General features: G+C 41.9%; 4 protein-coding genes across 4 annotated transcripts; 2 read left to right on the forward strand and 2 right to left on the reverse strand.

Annotated features, from left to right (window-relative positions):
- Positions 1-54: 54 nt before the first annotated feature.
- On the forward strand, positions 55-4,468 carry glyctk (glycerate kinase). Its single transcript, XM_070902332.1, has 5 exons — positions 55-86; positions 2,333-2,719; positions 2,812-2,963; positions 3,047-3,222; positions 3,311-4,468. The coding sequence occupies exons 2-5, from the start codon at positions 2,364-2,366 to the stop codon at positions 4,199-4,201; spliced, it is 1,575 nt and encodes a 524-aa protein (XP_070758433.1). The 5' UTR covers positions 55-86; positions 2,333-2,363; the 3' UTR covers positions 4,202-4,468.
- Positions 4,430-6,702, reverse strand: tcta (T cell leukemia translocation altered). The gene is made up of 3 exons (XM_070902333.1): positions 6,389-6,702; positions 6,248-6,299; positions 4,430-5,917 (listed from the first exon to the last, which is right to left on the reverse strand). Exons 1-3 carry the CDS (start codon positions 6,597-6,599, stop codon positions 5,875-5,877), a joined length of 306 nt encoding a protein of 101 aa, XP_070758434.1. The 5' UTR covers positions 6,600-6,702; the 3' UTR covers positions 4,430-5,874.
- Positions 6,703-8,447: 1,745 nt separating this feature from the next.
- Positions 8,448-13,803, forward strand: mon1bb (MON1 secretory trafficking family member Bb). The gene is made up of 5 exons (XM_070902712.1): positions 8,448-8,543; positions 8,640-9,239; positions 9,685-10,477; positions 11,287-11,434; positions 12,032-13,803. The coding sequence occupies exons 1-5, from the start codon at positions 8,465-8,467 to the stop codon at positions 12,257-12,259; spliced, it is 1,848 nt and encodes a 615-aa protein (XP_070758813.1). The 5' UTR covers positions 8,448-8,464; the 3' UTR covers positions 12,260-13,803.
- A 2,013-nt stretch (positions 13,804-15,816) lies between these two features.
- brpf3a (bromodomain and PHD finger containing, 3a) lies at positions 15,817-24,505 on the reverse strand. Its single transcript, XM_070902220.1, has 13 exons — positions 24,403-24,505; positions 21,535-23,061; positions 21,158-21,314; positions 19,843-19,974; positions 19,538-19,666; positions 19,112-19,424; positions 18,660-19,004; positions 17,670-18,221; positions 17,525-17,585; positions 16,824-16,912; positions 16,534-16,631; positions 16,235-16,389; positions 15,817-16,145 (listed from the first exon to the last, which is right to left on the reverse strand). The coding sequence occupies exons 2-13, from the start codon at positions 23,040-23,042 to the stop codon at positions 15,962-15,964; spliced, it is 3,723 nt and encodes a 1,240-aa protein (XP_070758321.1). The 5' UTR covers positions 23,043-23,061; positions 24,403-24,505; the 3' UTR covers positions 15,817-15,961.
- Positions 24,506-25,130: the final 625 nt, after the last annotated feature.

Here is a 25,130-nt window from a genome sequence, read left to right on the forward strand (position 1 = left end):
TTGCTCCAAGCAGCAAAATGGACGCAGGACAAGTGAAGGACAAAATAACAGCAGGGGTTTTGTCTTCACAGAAGGGAAGGTCTGAGGTATGAACCAACTTTCAACTGTTATGTCAGTAGCCCGTGTTTTTTCGTTAAATGTCAAGAACGCGAACATTTGTTAGGTTAGTTGTTGATAGGGTTAAAGATCAACGGTGACCATGGTAACGTACAAATTCATGCTCATGAAACGTCACCACGATTCAGGCTCGAGTCGGTTTAAAAATAGAATCCACATCAGTTCGGGGGGAACGTTCGATTAAACTTAAGCCACTATTTTGACCTGTAACACCACCTCACCTAGACACGTGAAGCACAAGAGATACGTACGCAGCAGAAAATAAATGTTGATATATCCCCTAAATATTAAGCTCATACAACAAGTGGTATGTTCAAACTTGACACACTGTTAACGTGAAAGGTCTGGGTTAGTGTCCGAAATGATCTTCAAGAGAAATTGTCTGATGTTTTGTGAGGCATATACTTAAAAGGTATGTAATGAAAAATAATGTTATCGTTTTATTGGTTTCATTTATCCATAAATAGAAAACAAATGTTTCAAATATATTTATTTTAGATTTTAGCAATTGTGTGCTGTAAGGGTGAGGAATATGGATAAACTCCTCTGTCACGGTAGATGCCATTTTATATCACTATATAAATATGTATCAGGATTAATACATTTTCTGGAAAATTAATTCAGAAGTGGTTAATAGATAGAATAACCAGATAGGGGTGTCTGTTTTTGGCTCATCTAATACTAGACAAATAAAATTACTTAGAATTGGTGCAAAAGTCATATAAAAATTCAATATTGTTATAAAGCAGTTGTGCTCATTGATTTGCAACATTGCCAAAAAGACAGCTTTCCAACACTGTATGTATCTGAATGTCTATGTCAGAGTTTTTGATGGTACCAAAAGTCCCATTGGTTGATGAATGAATCCTCAGTACCAACATTTTACATCAAATATAATTCGCTTGACTGCCTGCCTTTTCTACAAGTTAGAGAACAACGCACCCAGAAGGCTTACATGCCTCATTGACATGTTTGGTTTTTAAACTGAGCATGAATGCAGGTGTCTTCACAACTCAGAGAAAATCAGTCTTGCGACCAGTGTGCTAGCTTTAGGTTGTGTACACTTTGAACTATGCCGCAGCATGAATGGCTCCAAAGTCTGTCAGATACTGTACCAATTTCTGGTATCTCTTTTTTGTGTTCACCCTTTCCCGGTGGGAGGGGGGGGCAATTAAACAACTACAGACTCATAGACAAATGCACAGCTGGGTGGTCAGTGGTTTGATGTGTCCTGTGGTCCATTCAAGTCAATCATTACACACAGGGTACACAACTCCAATCAGTCTCTGGTCAGATTTTTGCCACACTGCCTGACTGCTGAGCTGGAGTGCACAAAACAGGCTTCCACAGGAATCCACAGGCTTTATATCCCATTTACAACCTTCACAGGTAGGAAGCCTCATGAGTCTTCAGCAAGCAGTTTTACAGGGAAATGTGCAACTGACTTGGGAAAACAGCTATTATCTGTGAAAGGTTTGGGTTAATATACTCTTTCTTTTCAGCCTTTAAAAGTTAGCTAACAGGCAACACATGAACAAATTATTCATTTATGTGAGTAAAATAGGTGTACAAAAGCACCACATCCTGTCGTCTTCAGTTTTAAACACAGGTAATATTTTAACAGAGCTACCAATCAGTGAAAGGACTGTACAACTAATATAATTTGAAGTATGTTATTAACATTTAAGTATAGATTTCTTGTGGCCACAGCCAATTGTTTTTTCCTTGGATTTGACCTGTGTGCTGTTAGATTTATTGCTTCACTGCAATTGTCACTGGCATTTTAATCTTCAGACTGCTTCCCTTTTGAATGTACCATTCTTGTAGGTGAAGTTGTGCGAGTGTGTCACCTTGATATAATTTTACTTTTCAACAATACTCACTACTCCATGCAATCCAGTATTGACCTCTGACACCAACACCATAAATGCCATAACATTAAATTTAGAGTCCATGCTGCCAGTTAGAATTGTAGAAATTGTACTTCTTTTGGAGAAGGTTAGTGTGTACAATAATGAATGACTTAATATACAACCTTCTTCATATACAATCTACATTTACTTGAGAGGTAAAATTGACCTTCAACCGACAACGTTCTTGTGAATATCTGACCTTTTCCTCTCTGTATATTGTCATATTCTATATGTGTGGTCTTTTTAAAATAACATGTCTTTGTGGCAACTGTCTTTATGACGATTCATTTTTAATCCCTCAGGCAATTTCTGCTCAGACCCACTGAACTGTCCATGGCACGTGTTCTGTCCTTGATCCGGCCTCAGCCTTTTCTGGCCCTCGTGGGCAGGAGAAAACCTACGTTGTGCAAAATGTCAATGGACTCAAGGGCACGCGGGGTGTTTGCAGCTGCAGTGGAATCTGTGCAGCCAGACACTGTGGTCCGGCAGAGTATAGAGCGCAAAAAGGACTCAGTCATTATCGATGGTCAAAAATTCACACTCAAACACAACCTATACTTGGTGGGCTTTGGAAAAGCTGTACTGGGTATGGCTGCTGAGGCAGAGAGGATTATGGGGGATCACTTGGTGAAAGGAATAATAAGTGTGCCACATGGGATTCAGCAGACATTACAGCAGCATGGGAAAGAGTAAGTAAAAGCCTTAGGATGTAAGCAACTTAAAAGTATTACACAAAATATAAGATTAAGCAGCATAATAAAATGTCTCACTTCCACCACAGCCATCTGCTGTTAAAAGAAAACAGTTGCATTGAAGTAATGGAGGGAGCTAAACACAACTTGCCTGACGCTGATGCCCAGAAGGCAGCTGAAGGGATCAAGCAGTTAGCCAGTGAACTGACGGAGAAAGACCTGCTACTTGTACTGATTTCAGGTAAAAATATATCTTCTCTTGTTGCATTTTCTTTACAAAATAAAATGTGCAGCTTGAATATAAGGTGGTGAAATTGTGACTAGGTGGAGGCTCCGCGCTATTACCTGCGCCCATCCCACCGATCTCGTTGCAAGAGAAACTGGGTGTTACCCGCAAACTTGCAGCTGCTGGTTCCACCATCCAAGAGCTGAACACTGTGCGACGCGCCCTGTCGTTCCTAAAGGGGGGAGGGCTTGCACATTGTGCTCACCCTGCCCAGGTAACATACTTTTCTTTAACCAGCTTTTGGTTGTGACTCATTCCAGCATTGCACTTTGAATATCTCTCCTCTAATCACTTCTTCACAGGTGATTGCACTGATTTTGTCCGATGTAATTGGGGACCCTCTGGACTTGATAGCCAGCGGCCCCACAGTGCGGACTGAGGTGTGGCCTGAAGAAGTTTTGTCAGTCCTTGAACATTACAAGCTGTTGAACTCTCTACCAGCCTCAGTAAAGGATGTCCTTAGGAGACCAAGTCCCCGGTGGAGAGAGAAGAAGGATGAATCTAATACATCAGGACACGTTCTCAACGCTGTGATTGGCTCCAACAGCGTTGCCCTCAAGTGTGCTGGTCGCCGGGCTCGAGAGCTAGGCTTCCGCCCTATTGTGCTGGCACCAGGAGTGTGTGGCGATGTAAGGTCTGTCTCCAGACTTTACAGTCTCCTGGCCCGCTTTGCCTGTTCTCGAGAGGAACCACCACCAGAGATTGCCGCCGAGGTGCTGAGGCTGGGGCCTGAAGTAGGAGTGGAGAGCTGGGACCTCTGCCGTACCATGCAGGTTTTGGGTGAAGGGCGTACAGAAGGATGGGGCGCCACGTGTCTGTTAGCTGGAGGTGAGCCCACTGTGGAGCTGACAGGCAAGGGTCGTGGTGGTCGAAACCAGGAGCTGGCTCTGCGAGTGGGACTGGAGCTGAGAGGCCTGGAGCTGCCGCCTAATGGTCCTGTCTTCCTGAGTGGTGGAACTGATGGTCAGGATGGACCCACTGAGGCAGCAGGGGCCATCACTGATGCGGGGTTGTATGAAGAGGCACAAGCACAGGGGCTGGACATAGACAACTTCCTTACCAACAATGATTCTTACACTTTTTTTACACGTCTTTCTGCTGGGCAGCGCTTACTTGTACCTGGCCTAACCTGCACCAATGTGATGGACGTGCATATGCTACTTATCCCACCGATTCCCATTAACATAAGATAATTCCAAAGCACACAAAATAAAATGATCTAAGTCCAGTGGATCTGGACAAATAAAGTACTCTATATGTCTATTGGATGTGATATTGTAGTACCTTTTTTTTCAACTCTACAGACATTTTTGGGCCTTATCTGTGAAACACAGGGAACATAAAGATTTTAAATAGGGGAATTGCTGTTTTTCTTTTTTTTACAAACCAGCTCGAGCAATTAGAGGCGTCAATGACATCAGTATTTTCAAACACAATAAATTTAATATCAATCAAGCTATCTGCACAAAATATGCACAGTCGTATTATTGACCAGCTTTTCTTCTGGTCTCTTCATGTACTTAAAGGTACCTAAAATATGCTGATGATTTTGTCATTAGTTCATTTGAGAGACTATGTACATCATTAAACATTTCTGTAAATACACACTGGAGTACACTGTCTTGTACTCAAACTTGTCTTTACCTTTATAACAGTATTTTAACTTGTAAAATACTTGTTATAGTAGCTGACTGTGTGGCTCATACAATGCACATAGAAAGTATTCAACCCACCTTTGACTTTTTCATGTTTTTTAAATTTTATATTAAATCACAGTGGATGTACTGAGCACAAATACTTCGCCCTTAAGACACAGCAATTACAGCCTCGCAATATGGATAGATTGGTTTTAGCATTACATATCAGAACACTGTACTGTTTTTACCCATTTTTCTTTTCAAAACTGCTGAAGCACTTTTGACTAACCAGCTGTTGGTCCTTTCAGAGACATACTGTAAAATGCACTGTCACACTTTGATAACACACAGGTGATTTTCATTCTACCATGTACCTAATTTTGATCACTTATAGAGATTTGTTTTACTTTGACGCAGGAGTTTGCTGTGATTAAATGTTGAAAAAAATGACTGAAACATGAAAAAGTCAAAGGAGGGTGAATACGTCAGACAGGCACTCTGTATCTCCCATTAAGTGCACACGATGCTCCTGCTGCTGTTATGAGAAACAATGGTTGCTAAAATGTCATGGAAGATGTAAGACATGAACTGCTTTTCATGGATCTGTATTCCAACAGACCATGTGCATTATTTACGAAATAGAAGTGACAGAAATAAAAAAAAAACCCATCCACCGCAAAGAATCTTCCTAATCATAACTAGGCACATCATTCACTTACTCCTGTTGATGCAATTCAGGATTACCATTTAAAAAAATCCATCCACATGATCCTGTGTGCCCTGTCTTGAAAAATGCCATTTTTTTCTTTCCATACATCATTCAAGTAATGTCCAATTATTCATTCTTGCTCATGGTCAGAATGTAAAATGTCATGTCTGCTATCAAAACATTGTTCTTAAAGCATCCTTAATTTACACACATACCAATAAATATTTTTCACATTTGTACTGAAGCCTCTTAAAAAAAGTTGACTATAAAGCCAAACAGATCAATTCAGGTTCTGCTCAATGACAAATATTGACAGGCCAAAATAAATATCTCACAGCACGATATAGTTGATTTAGTGGATATCAGTGTGTCACTGTTGGTATGCGTGAAAAATGACAACAGATGTTTCTCTGGGCTGTGCATACATCTTGAACATCTTGAAATGCTTTATTGTCTCTGGGCGATGTAAACTGCCCAGCTTTCTCTTGGATAAAGTCCAAAGTCAAACACCATTGTCCTGTTAATCTCGATGAGTCTTTGGGGTATCTCCTGCTCTGCTTTCCCTGCAAGAACAACAGATTGTTATTACTGACACCACAATTCAGTTACATTACAATACAACGCTATTATACACGTTTTACCCCGCAAGCATCAGTGATTTATTGGCAATATATGTTGCAGCTTCAGTTGAGAGAACATGTTTACACTGTGCCCATTCAACTTTTGTCTCTCTTGATGCCCAATCAATCAGAAGGCAGGCAGTATAGAAAAAACCCTGGACCAAGACCCTAATGCACTAATGGTGACACATCCGAACAGAAGCTATCGGGCACCAGACAGTGTGTGGAAGGTAATCTACCGGTTTGTAGCGACATGGATGCTCGGACACCTACCATCCACTCAGGGGAGGTGCTGTTTCAGGCGTGCCTCCGTTCTGTCCAGTCCCTTAACATCAACACAAACAGACAGAAATGAAATCAACGTGGCTAGCACTCGTTTAGCAAGTAATACGGATAAGGCCGAATAAAACTCACCCTGTCGATAATACATATCGTTCACTGTATTCCCGTAGACTTTCCACGCAAAGTGAATTGCGATAAGACTAAAAATTAACCAGCTGAGTAAGATTTTGAATATGGAGACTCTCATATCGTTGGCGAGCCAATCCTCAACAAATTCGGAGAGGAACGACAGGCAGCTGTCAGCGATGCGGGACAAAAATTCAAAATCCCACGGTTCCTCCATAGCGTCCGGTTATTCAGCTACAATGAAATCAATAAGCTGAACTCTTTATCCGATGGATAATTTTAAAAACATCGCCCTGGCTAGGTAACGTATGACATCCTGGTCGCCATCTCTATCGTTACGATGTTTGTATCAGTGGTGAGGGTTGAAGAATCGAAGATGACGTAGGTTACGTAGCGCAGCCCCCACTAGCTCGCAACGATAAACATCCTTCAAAGAAATAGCGTTATATTTCCTCATTAGCTAAACTACTCATTTAATTATTGCTGTACTAAAGCATTTATGTGTCTACAATACATCCCACTATTTACTACGTCCTGCAACTGAAAACGAAAGCTACTATTAGCACAGAATAGTAACTTGGCTAGCTCGTAGCCCCGTTTGTGGGCTCAACACTCCCGTAGCGCTCACTACGCAAACCATGGAGGAAACATTTAAACGTTACTTTTTAACTGTTCCAGCAGCGTGTTCCATCTTCAACTGTGTTTTCGTGACCCACCAAGTGTCCACAGTCTGTTAGGAATCATAGAATGCTCTACCGGGGCGAAGCTAACTTTTAAATTCAGCATTTCCACGCTAGCCATAGCAGGAAGCGACAGTAGCCGGTGCAGTCTGGAAATATTGGATTTAAACGTTAGTGTAGCCCCTTTCAATTATCGTCTCGGACATACTGTAGACCTTTAACAAATTACAAAAATACCGCTCAAGCTCCAACCCGCTTCTGGATAACAGGTAAAAAATAATTTGTTTTTCCCCCCCGAAGAGCATTATTGTGAACGCTATAAGAGCGCCCGGAGTAACGTAAGGACCGCTGAGGGTACAGATGTGGCTATTTGGGTTTTAGCTACGTTACCAAATGTCATAGCTGAAAGGGAAGTGGCCATCCCTGTTGTATAATTTTATTATAGAAAGCGATACAATTTACACATGTTTACCAGTGACAGTGTAGGTTCAATACATTTGAAAAACACCCCAACACACTTTGTGTATTTAGCTTACCCAGCTACAATTTACGTTACTGTCTCACGCTGTGCGCATATCTATGGCTGTCTGGAACGTACCGTGAGGGGCGGGACTAGCCGTCGCCACCGAGCAGCCTGATTGGTCAGTTTAGCTTGTCATCAGAGATTCCGGATGTCTGCCGTGGATAGAGGAAAATTTGTTTTCTGCTTCTCATTCTTGACAGCTTGTTTGCGACCTGGCTGCTGATGAAAGTTGATGTAGCGAATTAGATATTCAACCCAACGTTTAGACGGTACAAAATTGTAAGTTTTATTCTATGTCATTATGTGTCTAATTTTAGTTGACCACGATTGCTTGCATGCTCACTGTTAAGCCAAGGCCATGAAATTGATCTGTGTGTGTCGCTTGCTAGCAGGCAATGTTAGCCATGTAACTAATTACAGTCAACATTCACTGTGTTACGTCGGAAATCAGTCAAACATTTATAAAAATTGAATAGTAATCTTTTCTGACTGCGAGCATGTTAGCAGACAAGCTAGCATTCGCTTTGTAAGTAACTTAAGCTATTATTAAACAAACGTTAGCTTGCTTTGGCGGTCAAGTAACAATTACTTTCGTATGTCCGTCAAGCCGACTGCCGTTTATCTGTAGTGTAGCATTAGCCAGGCTGCTGGAAGTTGTAATCAGTCTTAAATTCCAGAGTCTGTTCGGTATCTTGGAGTTGTAATTCACCTCTGTAACCAGTTATCCTCTGTTATCATGTGATCTGACCACTGGTCCAGTATGAGTGCTCCTATTCATTAGAGATTGAGAAGCATGCTGTCTCAAGGTTCAGCTACAACCATTCAAATACGTTAGTTATGCAGTTTTTTGTGTGTGTCTCCAGTGACTGGGATGGTATCATGGAGAGAGACAATCATCAAGAAGGACAGGCACAGAGAGTGAAGATTTGTGATCCACCCTCTGAGAGCAATCCACTCGGTAAATTATTTAATCTTTCATTAAAGCTATTCTAAATTTTAGCTCACCTGTCTTCAATTTTATCGTTTTCATAATTAAATTTTGTCTTCATCCTAGCTGACACCTTGGCGACATCTCTCTCCCTATTGGGGAATCACATGTTTCCTGATTCGGTGGAGAGAAATGAGAGTACCACTGTTAACAAAGAGGAGCCTGCAGATTCACTCCCATCAGATGTTACAGCAGAGGAGCAGAGTCTGGATGCAGAGCCCAATTCTAACCAGGTGACAAAGCTAGAGACTGAGGAGACTGAAAGCGCTGAGCCTCAGAACAATGTGTCCACCCAGCCGTCTGACAGAGAAACTGAGGAGGATGCTGCCATTGACAATGATAAGAGCGACTCTGGGGAGTTTGTTGTTACAATGCTGGCCAAGGCCAAGCTGGAAGAGCAAGGCATAGGTGTGAAGGGAAGGTCATCTCCCCTGTTGGAGGCAGGCACCCAGGAATCTCCTGCGTTTATGTCTCACCGCGATGAGGATGTGACGGCTGAGAGCTGGCGGCAGCACAGGAAACATGTTTTTGTGCTAAGTGAAGCAGGCAAACCCATCTATTCCCGATACGGCAGTGAGGAGGCTCTTTCATCTACAATGGGAGTCATGATGGCGTTGGTTTCCTTTGTTCAAAGTGGAGATAACATAATCCGCTCAGTCTATTCAGGTGAGAGCAATGGTGTTTTTTCCCACATAACTTTTGTAACATTATTGTAAATGTCATTTTCTATGTACATAAGTGAGAGCAAGTGTAGACATTTCAGAGAGGATTGTGGGTCAGAGTGGCCAGTAAATGTGACCGCAGTAGCTCCGGCTTGCTATAGAGGGCAAGTTAATTATTACCAATTGACAAAGAGGGCTGGACCATAGAGAGCTGTGCCTGAAATACAGTGAGCGAGGAGAGGTTCATGCATTTACAGTATTTTTTTTTACATTCACTTTGAAGTTATTTGAAGTACAATATTTTATTCTGGAAGTGCCTGTTACATTTACACTTATTTCCATGTCCACAACATGTGAGCACAGAGCTGTCGATCACTGTGAGTAGACATTCACCGTTACCTCCAGCATTGTCTTTAATATCTACCAATGTGTTTTCTTCCTTCCATCAGAGGAGCACACTGTGGTGTTCTTACAGAAAGGGCCCCTCGTGCTGGTGTGTGTCTCTTGCAGTCGTCAGTCTGCGCGGCAGCTGCGTGGAGAGCTCCTCTACGTGTACTATCAGATCATCAGCATGCTCACCCAGGCCAGCATCTCCCGCATCTTTGAACACAAGAAAAACTACGACCTGAGGAGACTCCTGGCAGGCTCAGAGAAGATCCTGGACGGTCTTCTCAACCTGGTGGATTCTGACCCCAGCTTCCTGCTAGCAGCAGTGCACTGCTTGCCCTTGGCTTCCTCTCTCAGGGACTCTCTCAGCCAGATCCTTCAGAAAGCGATCACTCCCAATCTGGTTTTCTCCATCCTCATCGCCAAGAACCAGCTGCTCACCATTGTCCAAGAAAAGACAGTCATCGAGGACAGCAGGCTGGAGCCCGCTGATGTCCACCTCCTGCTCAACCTCATCGGAGCCTCCTCTGCCTTTCAGGCTGGGGAGATCTGGACTCCCATCTGCCTCCCCCTCTTTAATCCTGACTGTTACTTTTATGCATACATATCTTACCTGGACCCTCCAGAATGCACTGTTTGTTTGCTGCTGCTCTCAACAGACAAGGAGGCTTTCTACGCTGTAGCTGAGTGCAAGAGGAAGATAGAGGAGGCCATGGTGGCTCAGAACTCCCTGAGCCTCATTGCCAAAGTCCAGTCTTACAGCGTGAGCCAGGTGGGCGTCTCAGACCTCAGACACTTCATGTACAAGCCGTTTGATGTGCCAGACAACTACCGCCAGCTCACTCAGTTCACCAGGTGTGTGTGTATGTGTGTTTGTGTATCTGTCATTATCTATGCAACTACAGGAGGGATATATGAGCCTAAAGCCGTATGTTTAAAAAATATAAACAAAAAAGTCATTTATTTTATGCTTTTGTAAAATATTATAACGTAAATTTAACTGCATGTAGGCAAGTTAGACGGTGACATTTGTCTTGTATATCTTTTTGTGTTTGTGATATAACATTTTTTTTGTCTTGAGAAAAAATAAATATTTTACATGAAGGCCATGGCTTGTGCACATAAAAAAAAGAGTATGAAAATTAAGAAAGTAAAGTAAGAAAATACAGCTTAGTGTGGTTGGTATTTACAAATTAAAGTATCCTGTTTTTATATTGGGTACTTCAAAATCCCAGGGTTTCTGAAATAGGGCTTCCAGTTACAAGGGCACAGAGAAATAAAAATTGTTAGAAATTCAAAGTCTTCCACAAATCCTGCCAATTCACTTCACTTATCTCTTAATGGGCTGAACTGAAAGCACTAGGTGTCCCATTACATAAGGAAGCAGCCAATCGAAACTCTGAAAATGAAAGAAATTATACAAATAATCATAGCACTTCACTTAAATAATAATTGATTTTATTTACATAGCACTGGTCAGAACAATGTTTGACGTTTGAAGCTGTGTGTGTTGTTTGGCCTTTTACTGTGCAACTTTATCTCATCTGTAGCAAAAAGGTTTTGATGATGTAAAATCTGTTTTTTTATATCGCTGTATCTTTGTTTCTGTGAAATCTTTGTATTCTGTCTGTAACCTTTTACTCTACGTATGTTGCTGCATGTAGTCCAGAGATGGAAGCTCCGTACAGCAGTGAAGAGGAGAAGATGAGACTGCTCGACCTTTATCGTTATATGCACGGCCGCATCCACAGCACCTCACGACCCCTCAAGCTCATCTACCACGTCGCCGAGAGGGAAACTCTGCTAGCCTGGGTATGTTGCTGTGTTTCTCCCTGTGCCTATGTACAACCTCTAAATACTGTCTTTGCGTGTATTCTATTATCTTTGGTATGAGGGTGTCTGAATGTATTTTAAGGGTTTTTAAAGGAATAGTTCAACATTTTGGGAAATGCCTTTATTTGCTTTTTTGCTGAGCGTTAGATGAAAAAATATAAAGCTGGAGCCGAGAGATGGTTAGCTTAGCATAAAGACTGAAAACAAGGGGAAGCAGCTAGCCTGGCCCTGTAAAGGTTTAATCTGTACAAACCTACATGTAAAAAGGACAAGTTGTGGTTTTACTGGGTTTTATGTATTGGAAAACTTCTTGGCTGTGCACAGTGACTAAATATACAGTATATAACCTGTTAATTAGTGAGCTTCAGAGGTGCTGGTAGATGGATTTTCTTTACCTTTGGAGAGAACCAAGCTAGCTGTTTCACTGTTTCCAGTCTTTATGCTAAGCTAAGTTATCCTGCTGCTGGCTGTGGCTTCGGATTTAATGATGCGGACAGTGACCAATTGTTTCAGTGTCTTTTAGGATCAACTTTGATGTCCCCACCTAAAATGTCCATTTTTGTCTCTCAACTGTAGGTCACAAGTAAATTTGAGCTGTACACCTGCTTCAGTCCTCTGGTGACAAAGGCCTGTGCCATTACTGCTATCACTAAGCTTCTAAGGTGGATTAAAAAGGAGGAGGACCGTCTCTTCATCAGATACCCCCCGAAGTATTCGACCACACCAAACCCCAGCAAGAGCTCTCGAGGTGGCAAATCCGACCAGCAAGACTCGACAGATAACGGCTTCTTATCTCTTCTATAGGACTCTCTTAGTGCTACAATAGTTGCTCTGCCTCATTCAACAATAGTTTCTACACTGGTTCCAAGATATTTTTGAACCCTCTTTTGACACTTGTTGGACTTGACAGACATTGACTACTGGAATCAAACACTACGTTTTACACTATTTAAGAAGGAATGATCTCTAGTATTATTTCTGTACCTTAACAAGAAAGCATGTCATTGCATCACTGCTTTCTTTCTGAAAGAGTCAGGGCAAAACAGCAGTGTTACAACTGTGGTAGAAAAATAATTGCAATGATTATTTAAATGTTTTTATATTGTTTTATTACGGCAACAAGAGAGAAATTTTCCTCACGGACAGTGAATGTATCACACAGATGACCGTTAATTCATATGCTATAACTATTCATCGCGTCTTTCTCGTGTAAGTTAAGATGAGGAGTAAAATGCACTTTCTCAGACTTATACATAGATTATTTTCCATGACACAAAAACATCCCAATGTAACAAAACAGGATATGCAAGAAATGGAAGTATGTCGTGTTTTGGGCTTAACATAAACTGGAATAACTGGAACTGCCAGAACAGGGATGGGCCACCATGTGTCACACAGGGTCATGAACAAACCAAGTTCCCTGTATGAATTTGGTTGCACATCCCTGCGACAGAACTTTAAAACATGGTGTTGTTTCATATCCCACTGATGTTTGTACTCTAATTAAAATGATCAGGTTTCATTCATGTTACATTTTGTGCAGAAAACAAATGTAGGAAATCCCAGCCTGTTACACCTGATCACTCTACATGGTCATCATTGTCATCGTTAGTGTTTTCATTGCTAGGAGTTGAACCATGTTAATTTGGATATCATCCGATAAGCTAAGAAGATGCCACTGAGCTCACAAAATGTTTTTCTGCAGATATTTCTAGTACGATTATCAGTTGACACTTGATGTAGTGACTTCAGGCAACTTATCTTTTTTGGATAATAGTTTTGTAAAGATCTATAGGTCTATAAACAGTAGCCTCATCCTTGCGTCCTTTGAGGAAATTCCTGTCAATTCAAGTCTTAAGAGTATGTCTATAGTATTATGAAATAAATCCCAGGTTGCACAAATCTACACTTGTTCTCATTAAGTAGAGATGTTGTGAATAAGCACAATATATTATTTATTAGGAAATGACAAAATTATCTTTTAGTAACGGTTGATTTTGCAGGTCTGTAAAATATATTTTTTAATTTTCTTGGAAAGAACTACGTAATTTGGTACTAATTGTGTACAGTAACCTTGAGTCTGTTAGTCAGTGCAGAGCAGATGAGCTGAACATGCAATTACAGGAAATTTGTCTACAGGTGAGCATGCAGTTCATCAAACATGAAAGTTTCCAAAGTTAACAAATGAATGAGGGAATACTGTGGGGGGTTTCAGTGGAGTCGTCCTTTCAAGCAGCTACTATAATTAGCACCATGTTACATAGTTCTTTCCAGGAAACATCTGAGAACATTATAAGAATGAAGGAACCCATAAAATGAAGCATTACTAAAATTGAATGGAGACTCTTGCTGTCATGTCTCTGATCAGTGTCATTTGTTGTGTACAAATTCAGGGGTTCGATGTGACCTGAAGGCTGGCCCTTACTGAGCTTCCTTCCTAAGTTACACAATTTAACCTCTCATAAATTAAAACTAATGTTGTGTTTGGGATAAGGATACACCACTGGCCAGTTCTGATGTATACTGTCTAGTAGTGTGAATGAAGCAAAGTGCACACAGCCAACCCCAGTTGGGAACAGGTGCAAGAGAAAAGCATCATCTTACGATGCAATGTTTCCATCAAGGTCTTTGGCAGATGAAATTGTTGCATGATACAAATTGTTGGTGCTGGCAATATTCTGTTTGCAGATGACCTCTCCTTTTCCTAGAAATGTGGAGGAACTTCAAACCTTCATGCTATCTTCTCTTCCTAAATTTAGATTGTGTCATTTAGATTGAAATGATAGCATGATCCAAAGGAGGGGAACTGAGTTAACACGGTGAAAAGTGGTTAATAGATGACACTGTACACATGCAGTTGTTTCAAACAGCATTTATTCTTGTGTGAGAAAATATTGTCTCAGGCAGATTATAGATCTTGCAGTAGAATTCAAATGACAAGATCAAAAATCTCCCGTGCCACCCAAGAAAAACAAAACAAAAAACCTCTTGTAGACTAGTGCGCTCGCTGCTGCCTACAGAGCTCAGGTCTGGTGTCACCTCACTAATAGAATATGTTCTGACATGTTGGTGAATACCATCACTATTACAAAGAGCTACTTAGCATCATACATAGATCTTTTCAATATTTTACTTTTTAAATAACACTCTCGACTGCCACAAATTATAAATTAAAATCTAAATTTGATTTTTGCATTCCTTAAATTACTTCATGTAAGCCAATATAAACATACATTTACATATTTACAAAACTATACACATGCACCTTTTACTACACTGAGGTTGTATTCATATATGTATATACTGTACACACACGCACACACACACACACACGTTTTTGCCACATATATGGCTCCAGGAGTCATCAACCCTACACGTTCTTTTGTTTCTTTAACCGATTGTGCTTTTCAAGTCATTTCAGCCAGATTTGCAAACAATTGCAAGCTCTTCAGTGAGTGATCGCAGTAGACTTTGTCATAACCACAAAATAATCATCTTCACCGGTATAGTGGCTTCACATCTTACCAACCAAGTAGCTGCACCAGGTACTCAGACATTCTAGTATCATAATACAGTTTCACAATATGGAAAAATAAGTAAAAGACCTCTAAAGTCCCACCTACGACACGTCATAGCTGGACTAACAAGAATGTTTGTATTGGCAGCCCATTGACCGAAACTTATCAGTATTTCTTTTCACTCCAAATTGTTCTTTGACTCCGATCTTGTTTTATCTACTGAGCAATTCTCATAACTGTTGAATAAAATGTGCACACACCTAAAACATATTCTGAGTCAAACGTAGAACTAGCTAGAGCAGGTTTGATGCACTTCTTTTTGAAAAATGCTGTGTTTAATATCAGTGGTAACTAAAAGGCTGCACCGTACAGGATTCAACGGAGGGAGGATCTGAAGAAATGTTAGGTTTTTTTAAGTCATTTTGGTGCCTTTTACATTTATTTTGGGAAAAACTGTTTAGATAATATTACCAACATCATATAGAATTAGAAAATGTTTTTGGACAGTAAAAATTATAACTTTTCTCCACAGCTGTTAAAGCCAAACTTCCGTCGAGTCCAGACATGAGGTGAACATTAAGTGGGACTTTCACACTTCATTAAACACAGTGACATTTCAATGGCAAATACAATCTAAATATGTTTTGAATCAAGACAATCCCTTTGACGATTAAATATTTACACTTTTCTCACATCAAGTCTTGACTCACTTTGGCCTAAAATAAAAACTTTATATGAACACATAGCAACAGTGGTTGTGTAAAATCTTTTTAAAAATGACATGAATAAAATGAACAAATTCATCTAGGAAAATGTCTTCAAGCACTTTTTCTCTCCATTTTAAAAATCAGCGCAAGTTTTATGCAGAAAACCTACAAATACCATCAACTATTGAAAACGCAATCCTCTGTTTTACTTTCCCACCTTTTTAAGACCATTGACGAAGCCTATAGACATATAACCCGGCAGCCTGTTTAAGATGATATATTTATATAAAATTGGAGGGAGTGAAGTTTAGATTTCCTCTCACGTGGTTTAAATGTACCATGGCCCGGTCGTATGCAGTGTGTACAGATTTGCGAACACTGGGTTTCTTGCCTTCCATTAAGCGCAGTTTGTCCACAGTGTCATCCATCCCCATCGGCAGCAGTTTGTTTCGAGGAAGCCACTGCCTGAAAACCAAGAGGGACAATTTGACCAAGACTACTCCAGATTGTTTTAAAATTCAGCATGAGGTTTCGCCTGCCTGTCTGAATCTTACCAAGTTCTTTTGGTGTCAAAGAAGAGCACTAAGAAGAGCTTTTCTCCTTCTTCTGTTTCTCTCCATTCGCCCAGTTTGAGTACCTCCACAGGAGGCACTGGAATGGGGATGCCGTTGTGAAGAAGCCCTTCCTGGGGCATGTCTGGGTCAACAATCTGTAACAATAAATTACGTCTGTTGACTGAATTATCATTGTCTTCTATGGGATGCAATGAGGCCGTTTTCTTTATGTCAGCTTTGCACTGTGAGCCAAAGAAATTCTACAGTTGCATAAACTGCTAGACCAAATACATCCTCACCATTGCTGGGTATGATGGATATCCTCTGCATTTGGCCCAAACAAGGTCCAGAGGTGCGAGCTCGGTCTCACTATCTAAAGACAGAAGTGTAGACTTTCCTGTGAACAGGATATTCCAATATATCCGATTAATTCGTGTTCATGACAGCTCCTGAGCCCAAGAGAATTTCATGTAATTGTATTGCTCATGAAAAATTGTAAACCTTTGGTTTTTGTGTGCAGAATCTTAAATTTTGCATACAAAAACTGAGGCATTTCACTGTATTTTGATTGCCTTCTCATGATACACACCAGCCCCAGAGATGTCTCCATTCTCACTGCTGGGAACTTTAGCCAATGCAGGTTTACCACGGCTTCGTTTGGGTGGGGAGACACTACAGCTGTAAAGAGGAGGAGAGAGAAGCAAGAGATGTGGGTGAATTTTAAGTTAAAGTGCAATTTATGGTGGGACTGTAGCTACAATTAAATACCTAAGAATTTCAAAGACAAGGGGCCTCATGCAAGAACATTTTCGTATTCTCATCTTAAACTTCTCTCCCTTTTTTCTTTGAGGTTTGCTCGTACAAGGGTTCAAGTCAGATTTACCAAACTCTCTTAACTGCACAAATTGTGTGTTCATGAGATTTCATCATTAGCATAATCTACGCCCCTACAATCGCCATATAAAGGCATATATAAGGCTCTGTATGTGGGGAAGTTTAATTCACAAACATGTTACCAAAGAATAAAAAGAATTTCACACTGCTGAGCTTCACATCCAAGTCACATAGAGACAGGTTCAAATACCGTGAGGCAGCTGTCGGGAGTGAGAGAATTTGAAAAAGTTTGTTGTATATACAGTACATATATCTTTTAGTTTAATCAATTTTGGTCTGTATTTAAACTCCAAATTCCCTTAAATGGCTCGTATGCGCCTTCGTATGCGCCAAATCTTTTTGTTTGTACGAGTGGTTCTTACACAAGGCCCATTATCTGAGTGACTCCACACTCACTTTAGTTTTTCGTCGTCATCATCATCATGGTCTGCAGAGGTGTGCTTTCCATTTGTCAGGCCTAGCGGAAACAACAAATGTAATGGTGAACAATGGACTTTGTAGAATCTCTTTCTGTAATTGTAGTGATCCATTTTGTCCTTACCTCCATCTCTGAGTGGTGGGGGGAGTTTGTCTGCTTCACTCTCTGAGCTGTGGCCTCTGGACCTCAGGTGGTGTGAGGAAGGAGAGGGAGGTGTAGGTGAGGCGTTTGGAGTAGGAGGTAAGGTGGTGATGTTGGTCACACTGGGTGATGTTGGGCTGGCAGGGGTGCTATCCAACCCGTTTGTTTTATCCTCAGATGTTTTCCCATTTTGTTGTGGTGGGGACTTGTTTTTTGCCATTCGCGCCCCATTTTTAGCTTTCTTAAACAGAACAGACGTACGACGACCAACTCCAACCAAAGGCAGAGTCGGGGTTCCCAGCGGAGTGACCTCGTGAACAGCCTCCGGTTGTGAAGATGGCGTTTCACCAACTTCAGCCTCATCTTCACCCTGGCTTTTGCTTCCACTGCGGGATGACCTCTGACGCTTGTAGGAGCGCCCAGGTGACCTTCGCCCTCCAGTTACGATGCCCAAGACCGGGGGCTCGAGAGGAGCATCTCCTGGCAGCGGCGATGATACTGGGCAGGTAAGTTCTAGCACAGGTGGAGAGTCATCTATATCAAAGGCAGATTTATGTCAGGATCATAAATGCAGCTGAAACGATGAGTCGACTAATCTCTCTAAATCATTTATTAATAAAAATGAACCATTCACTGGTTGCAGCTTCTCCAATGTGTTGACAATGATTTATATCATTGTAAATTATACCTTTTGGACTGTTGATGGGACAAAACAAGACATTTGAAGACGTCATGTTGGACTCTTGGAAACTATAATGAGCATTTTTCCTAATTTTACATGCTATAGATAAAAATTGAATCGATTAATCTCAAAAAAAAAAAAAAAGGGCACATGAATTGATAAGATTCAAAACAATTGCTAGTTGCAGCTCTAATCATAAAAAATGTATTAACAGTACCATTACTGGCCAAAGTATATTAGTAATGGCCAAATGTCATTCAAGAAAGGTAAGAGTAAAAACACTTTTTTACCTGTCCCAGAGTTGGACACTGCTGTCAAACGTCCATTATCAACAACTTTTGTCTTCCCTTTTTTCTTTTCCTTCTTCTCCTCCTCTTCTTCTTCTTCTTCCTCCTCCTCCTCCTCTTCTTTTCCTTCGTCCTCCTTGTCATTGCCATTTACAGACTCAGAGTTTTGCTGCTGCTGGTTCATCTTCTGTCTGAGAGTGTTGATCTCCCGGCGCAGCAGCCTAATGCGTTTGGTTCGACCGCCACTGGTACGCATGGACGTAACCATGTCCAGTTTGTCCAGTAAGGCCTTCAGCTGTTCGTCTGTGGTCAAGTGCAGTCTGTTCTCTGGGTCCAAGAGAGAGTCCACTGTAGAGAGTACAAGAGAAACAAACAGGAGGAGAAAAGGCAAATGAACAGATGAGGCATGAGGGTTATGTTAACAAAGAAATTGGTAGTTCCCACTCTCAACTCACCGTCGTCCCATGTACAGTGGTAGAAGCCATGTTTGTTCAAGGTCTCTGGGAGATGCATGCCAGTGCTGGGGTCCAAGCCTATGCTCTGAGACTGCCTGTGGGCGTGGCGGAGAACGGCTCCACCCACCTCCCGCAGTTGTAAGGCTGCCTTGTGAAACATGGTGTCCTTGGAGTTGTACTTGAGGCAGTTGGAGATCACGAGGTCAAAGTCCTTCTCTAGATCCGCGATGGAGCAATAGGCATGTCCCTCCAGTTTGGTACGCATGGTGGAGAAGTCCATGGGTTGGGATATAAACTCCAGGTAATCTGGGACCTCCGTGAATCATGAACATAAAGACTGTTAGCTGAGTCAAAGTAAAGCCAAAGCAAATATGCTGCTGGATGAAAAGTGTGTATCTTAGCAGACTGTTTCCTAACTGCACCAACCTCTGATAGATTGACCGGCTGAGAGAAGATTTTTGCTGTGTCCTTCTCTTGCAGTTGGTCCAAGGTGGATCGCAGGAGCACCAACGCAGGGGTCAACTTCAATTCAAGAGCGGCCTGCTGGATTTTCATCTGAAGAGTGATGACGGAAACACACAGGGGAGAGTAGAGGAAACGCAAGGTCACTCTTCAAGGTTCAAATGAATAACATACGGTGAAGAGATGAAAGACAATGCTGATAGGAGTCTATAAAAGCACACTAAACAATTAGAGCTCATCTCATGTCTCACACTTCCCCTGCAACACACCTGTTCTCTCTTTAGCCTCTCTCGCTTGCGGATGAGCTCAACCAAAAGTCTGGCTCTTTCCAGGTCTTGCCTCAACTTTTGCCAGTATCGTAGCTCCTCTCTTGCAGCACACAGCTTCTCATCAGGCTCCTTCTGAACACAAAGGAACCAGCACAAAAAGATCAGACTTCTGATTAAACTTTAAAATCCATCATAATGAGTCTTTCCTGTAGCTTTTGTTTTTGGAGATTTGAAGAGATATTCTGGCTCCGAGACCCAAGCGCGCTCCTGGCCACATAGCAGGGCAGGTTCCAGGCTCTTAATGGAAAGTTTATTTAGTAGTCCCCAAGTTTTCCAGTAAGAAAGAAAACCTCAACAATCAGGTCAAATGTCCAAAAAGCCAAAAACACATAATGACAGTTCGTGAAAATTAGATCAGAATGTGTTTTCATTTGCCTACTTTTTAACATTTTTACTAAAATGAAATAATCCTTTTATGTAACCAAATTAGAGTAGGTAGAAAAGCCATGGGGACATTACTGTTAAATTGGTGTCAAAATGTCTGCTGTCATAAATATGTATTTTACAATCCAAACCACTGTGGATAAATCTAGTAATCCATAGCAAATCTTTCTTTAACCTGCATTTTATGATTTAGACAACTTAAAACAGCTTAAGGCCTCCCCTGCCTTTATAAAGTGGGCAATAGATTAAAACCAATATCCATAACTTTTTACACGCTGTCGCCCTCTGCAGTTGTGAGAGGTCTACAGCAAATATGACAGAGCTGCGAAGGGTTGTGTGGAAGCCTGCCATCTATCTGAATCAGCCCTTGCAAAGTGTGATGTCTGGGCTTATGTTTTGATTTCAGTGTGTGAGAATACAAACATGGTGTGAAGTGGTTTGATTCCAGTTTCTTGGCTGGCTCTGTTCTGAACAGACTTTATTGGTTCTGTGAAGGCATAATGACTGTAAATATGAATGTGCTGGTTTTAATAATTTATGATGCTCCACCACACGGACACGTTAAACATCAATGTGGATATCAGCTTTAAAGTCTAAAATATGAGCACAGTCACATGAGCGAAGGATGGTAAAACCACAGTCACATGTTTAAATACCACAAATACTAAAGGTGCTGACAGTCAAGTAGTTTAGTGCATTTTCAGTAACACTTTCCTGTGAAACATCCCATGATCACAAAACCATGACAAAATGTACTACTGCTAAATATACTGACTATTGTGCTGCATTTGCATTAGTTATTTTCTATCAGAGGTTTTATTCTCTCATTTTCATTTAACGCACATTGACTGTACGTCATCCCTCTTCTCACCTGCTCTGCAGTCCTGGGTGTCTGTAGATGGGAATGAAGTCGGCGTATTAAAGGCATCCCATTTCGTGACTGTCGTTTCAGTAACCAGTAGTTATGAAGCCTCTGCATGAACTGATTCTTCCTCTGGACTTCAACTCCTGTGCAGATCTTGTTCAGCCTGTGGAGATGTAACAGTTATACATTTAAACCTGTGTGGCAATACTGGTGGTCATAAAAAGTATAAATCTTGGTGCACTGGATCAAAACCTAATTAGATTAGAGATGGCAAGTGTTTCCTATTCTTGGAAGAATAATAATAATAATCTACAGTACAGTACTGCAGTAAATGAATGAGGTATGCTGGGTATGTAAATTCCGACAGTATGCAAATGTCACACCTGTGAGAGGGGATCTGAGGCACGAGCAGCACAGGCACAGATGAGCGACGAGTCGACCCACCAGACCCCTTCGTATTCTTCTTCTTCTGGCCCTTGGTGGCCTTCTTGCTTGGTGGTGAGGGGGGGCTTTGAGTGTAGGACCTTTGACCCCGGTTACCCCTGCCCCCCACCAGTCTCCCTTCAACCGACTCGTCTCCAGACCCGTCCCGCCGAGACCCCACCGGAGAATGATGCTCACAGAAAGCAGTCTTCTTCACAGAAAAGGTGGTGCCGTTGACGCCAGTCTCCCGGACTGGGTCTATCTTCATAAACAGGCCGGCCTTCTGGGCGCAGGTGACGTGAAATGCCCTGTAACAGTTGGCTTTGTGGCACTGAATGGATGCTCCCCTGCCTTTCTGCTTGCACAGGTAGCAGGTGAGCTTCCAGCGAGCGGGAGGGATGTTTTTGACCCCCTCAACAGGCTCCAAAAACACCGTGTTGGCAAAGCACACCTCCGGAATCCATATGGCACAGACAACATGGGCCCAACGTCCATCACTTGTCTGTTTGAAGGCACCTCCTCGGTTGGGACAGAGCACACAGTCTACAGGACGGGAGGGGGACTGCAGGCAGCAGCGGCACAGCCACTGACCCTCAGGTACGTAGGGCACACCGTAACACTCCTGGTGGACGGCCAGATTGCAGATGTCACAGAACAGGATGACATTACTGTTCAAACATTCGTCATCCAGGCAGACGCAGCAGAAAGCATCCTCGTCGACAGCACTCTGGGACAGTGCCTGGTTGCGAGACTCCAGGATGGATTCCCTCTCCAGGCGGTCAATCAGGAGTTCAAAAGTGTCTGGAGGTACGGAGGCATGGCCGTCAGACACCCTCTTTTGATTCACCATCTCCAACCAGGCCAAGTCCTCCTCATCCATGTCATACTCAGCAACACTGTCCTGTTCCTCCAATGATTTTTCTATGTAACGATAGTACGCTGCTGGGAGAGGAGGCGCCTCTGAGGGGCAAACTGAACTCAGCACCCGAAAGGTGGGCTCGGGCAGAGGGCTTTGTTGGGACGGGTGCTGGAAGGAATTAGTAGGTCCTGTGTGCTGCTGCGAGCCAGACCGTTGGTTCTGGTGAGATGTATTTTTACCACTCCTCCTGCTTTTACTGTTTGAGGGTTTCCTCCACGATCTGGTTTTGCTCTGCGTTTGTTCACTGTTCTCCTTGTTGCTGTTGCACTCGGCAATGTCCTGGGCCATCATCTCGTCCTCTGTAATAACTGGCAGAGGATCTGTGATGTTAATCCGATGGAGCCTTCCTTCTAAGTCCACTTCCACTATTTTCTGTGCCTGAGCGTATGTCAAAGTCTCCCTGGACGGAGAGAGCTGCAGTCTGTAGGGCGAAGGGGGCCGCAACTGGCCAGACGATCCCCTGCCCCTTCCTCTCCCTCTGCCTCGACCCCTACCCATGTTGAGTCCGCTAACAACTGTGTCACATTCCCACCTCCTCACCTTCCGCATGGGAGTTTACACCGGCACCCTAACAGATACAAAGGCAGAAAAAATATTTAATGCAATGATTGAGGTTGCCGTGTCAACACTTTCTGCTTTGTGTCTATGATGATTTACAGTAGCTGTTGTTTTGCCATTATTGTATATGTTGTTTATACTCCCTACTGGGTAACAATGGTCTTGAGTCCATAAAATCTAACCTTTAAATCTGATTTTACTGGGAAATAACTATTTTGATATCAGGTTAGTATCACACCACGGGTGAAACCTGCAGTACTCTGAATTTTAAATTAACATTAATCATCAGTGTTGGTAGTATTATTGTGCTGTTTCAATCGAAAACCCATGTAATGCCACGGAAATATTACTGATGTCACCATTCACCTACTAACTGACTGGTTAATTTGGGCAACCCTCCCTCTTATCACACCAAGACTATTCATTATTGTTATTTTATCTCCTTGCAGTTCAAAGTATATTTTCTTGATAAAAATGCCATGGGGTAAGAGAAAGACACAAACAAAACAGTGGTTAAAATGTTATAAACAATCAATTATAAAATGTTGCCATTATCTATTAATAACTAATACATTGGTTATATAGCTTGTTTTATGTTATATCAATGTGTCTATAATTAATTTAATTTTATCCTGATCAATCATATCCATTTACTGTTTCTAATATGAAGAGTGTCATCTTATTTTGCAGTTTTGTTAAGATGTGTTTATTGTTTGTTTTTTTGGTAATCGTAGACACAACAGTTACTATGAAAAAGGGGTCAACTCTGGTGCTGTTGTAATAAAAACACAGCATGTTACCTCAAATACTCTTGCTGCACAAACACAACTACAGTAAGTTGTCTTGCTTGCATGCGTGCACCTCAGCAGTCTCTCCATTGGTCCAATCGGGAGTCTGTAACGTTGCAACGTTTCTCTCCGCCCAATCAAATGCCAGCATTCTCTATTTTTTTCCCCTTGTTGCTGTGCATAGTTAGGTTGAAGAGCGCTAAATACCAACCCGAGTATCTAACATCTGTCAGCCATTTTAAGCGCACAACAGCAGGGACAACATTTGGACTGCAAGTTGATTAGCAGCCCAATTATACATGCCAACAGCAACCAGAAAGCAGACGCACTGTATGCACTGTGCCTAAATGCACAAATTAACTGTATGTATACATTTGATCACGACACTGCGAATGTGCAACGTTTCGGGTGTTGCTTTGTACTCCAGACCCCTGCAAAAAAAGATTGTCTCTCGCTGATGTGATAACGTTACTCGGTCGGACAGGACACACAGAAGTCGTGTAACAAAACGCCAGATTTTCTAAGCAACACTGAAACATGCTGAACATATCAGAGTGGTTTACCTTGTGAAATCGTCCTCTGCAGTGCGAGTGTCAAACAGAATAACTGCACCTAGCTAAATGTCAGCTAGTGACAGACTACAACCAAGGCGGACATGCTAGCCGTTAGCTTAGCTAGCCGGTAATTTCAGGAGCGACAGCGTCATCTTCACCACTTCAGTTCTCCGCCGTGACTCCGGTCAAACACACAAACTCGACCCGGTTTCATAGTTATGGTTTAAACCTTTCAAACGATGCTGGTTCACAACTTAGGGGCAGCAAAATCCCGAAGATATCAAATTAATGTTCCTTAGATGAGGCTAAATATTCAGTCAAGATGGCTTGAAAAATACGCCCCTTTGGAAAAAACCACCTCAGCCAATTGTAGGTCGCCGCTTCAAATCGCACGCAACGCGCACCGATTTCTGATTGGTCAACGCGATAAACCGAATTAATCGAACTCAATCTGGAGCTCATAACAGAAAGAAGCGATGAGAAAAACAACGAGACATATATTGCGCGCCTTATGGCCCCGTCTTTATTTCCCCTAGACCCCATATTGGACCTGTCATACATCTGCTATTTCTTGGGAAACATGTTTTTTCTAGAGCTTGTAATTTAAACAATATTTATAATATTTTATTTATTCAGTTTACTGTCATTATATTGTCTGTAATCTCTGTAAAAGTAAATCCTTTTCCTTGGAAATAGTAAAACAAAACAATCCAAACCCGTTATTAATAGTTTTTTGA

Source organism: Enoplosus armatus, chromosome 3 (assembly GCF_043641665.1).
Source record: "Enoplosus armatus isolate fEnoArm2 chromosome 3, fEnoArm2.hap1, whole genome shotgun sequence".
Classification (NCBI taxonomy): Eukaryota; Metazoa; Chordata; class Actinopteri; order Centrarchiformes; family Enoplosidae; genus Enoplosus; species Enoplosus armatus.

Bases quoted from the DNA above. Each gene is read 5' to 3' on its own strand.
- mon1bb (XM_070902712.1), top strand. From the start codon at position 8,465: ATGGAGAGAGACAATCATCAAGAAGGACAGGCACAGAGAGTGAAGATT. The intron at 8,544-8,639 runs GTAAATTATTTA...TCTTCATCCTAG, and splicing joins CTCTGAGAGCAATCCACTCG to CTGACACCTTGGCGACATCT. The intron at 11,435-12,031 runs GTATGTTGCTGT...TCTCAACTGTAG, and splicing joins GGGAAACTCTGCTAGCCTGG to GTCACAAGTAAATTTGAGCT.
- glyctk (XM_070902332.1), top strand. From the start codon at position 2,364: ATGGCACGTGTTCTGTCCTTGATCCGGCCTCAGCCTTTTCTGGCCCTC. The intron at 2,720-2,811 runs GTAAGTAAAAGC...CTTCCACCACAG, and splicing joins TTACAGCAGCATGGGAAAGA to CCATCTGCTGTTAAAAGAAA. The intron at 3,223-3,310 runs GTAACATACTTT...ACTTCTTCACAG, and splicing joins ATTGTGCTCACCCTGCCCAG to GTGATTGCACTGATTTTGTC.
- brpf3a (XM_070902220.1), bottom strand. From the start codon at position 23,042: ATGCGGAAGGTGAGGAGGTGGGAATGTGACACAGTTGTTAGCGGACTC. The intron at 19,425-19,537 runs GTTGGTGCAGTT...TGATTCACGGAG, and splicing joins AGCCGGTCAATCTATCAGAG to GTCCCAGATTACCTGGAGTT. The intron at 16,390-16,533 runs GTGAGGATGTAT...TTATTGTTACAG, and splicing joins ATCCATCATACCCAGCAATG to ATTGTTGACCCAGACATGCC.
- tcta (XM_070902333.1), bottom strand. From the start codon at position 6,599: ATGGAGGAACCGTGGGATTTTGAATTTTTGTCCCGCATCGCTGACAGC. The intron at 6,300-6,388 runs GTGAGTTTTATT...GTTGATGTTAAG, and splicing joins CGATATGTATTATCGACAGG to GGACTGGACAGAACGGAGGC. The intron at 5,918-6,247 runs GTAGGTGTCCGA...TTGTTCTTGCAG, and splicing joins GCACCTCCCCTGAGTGGATG to GGAAAGCAGAGCAGGAGATA.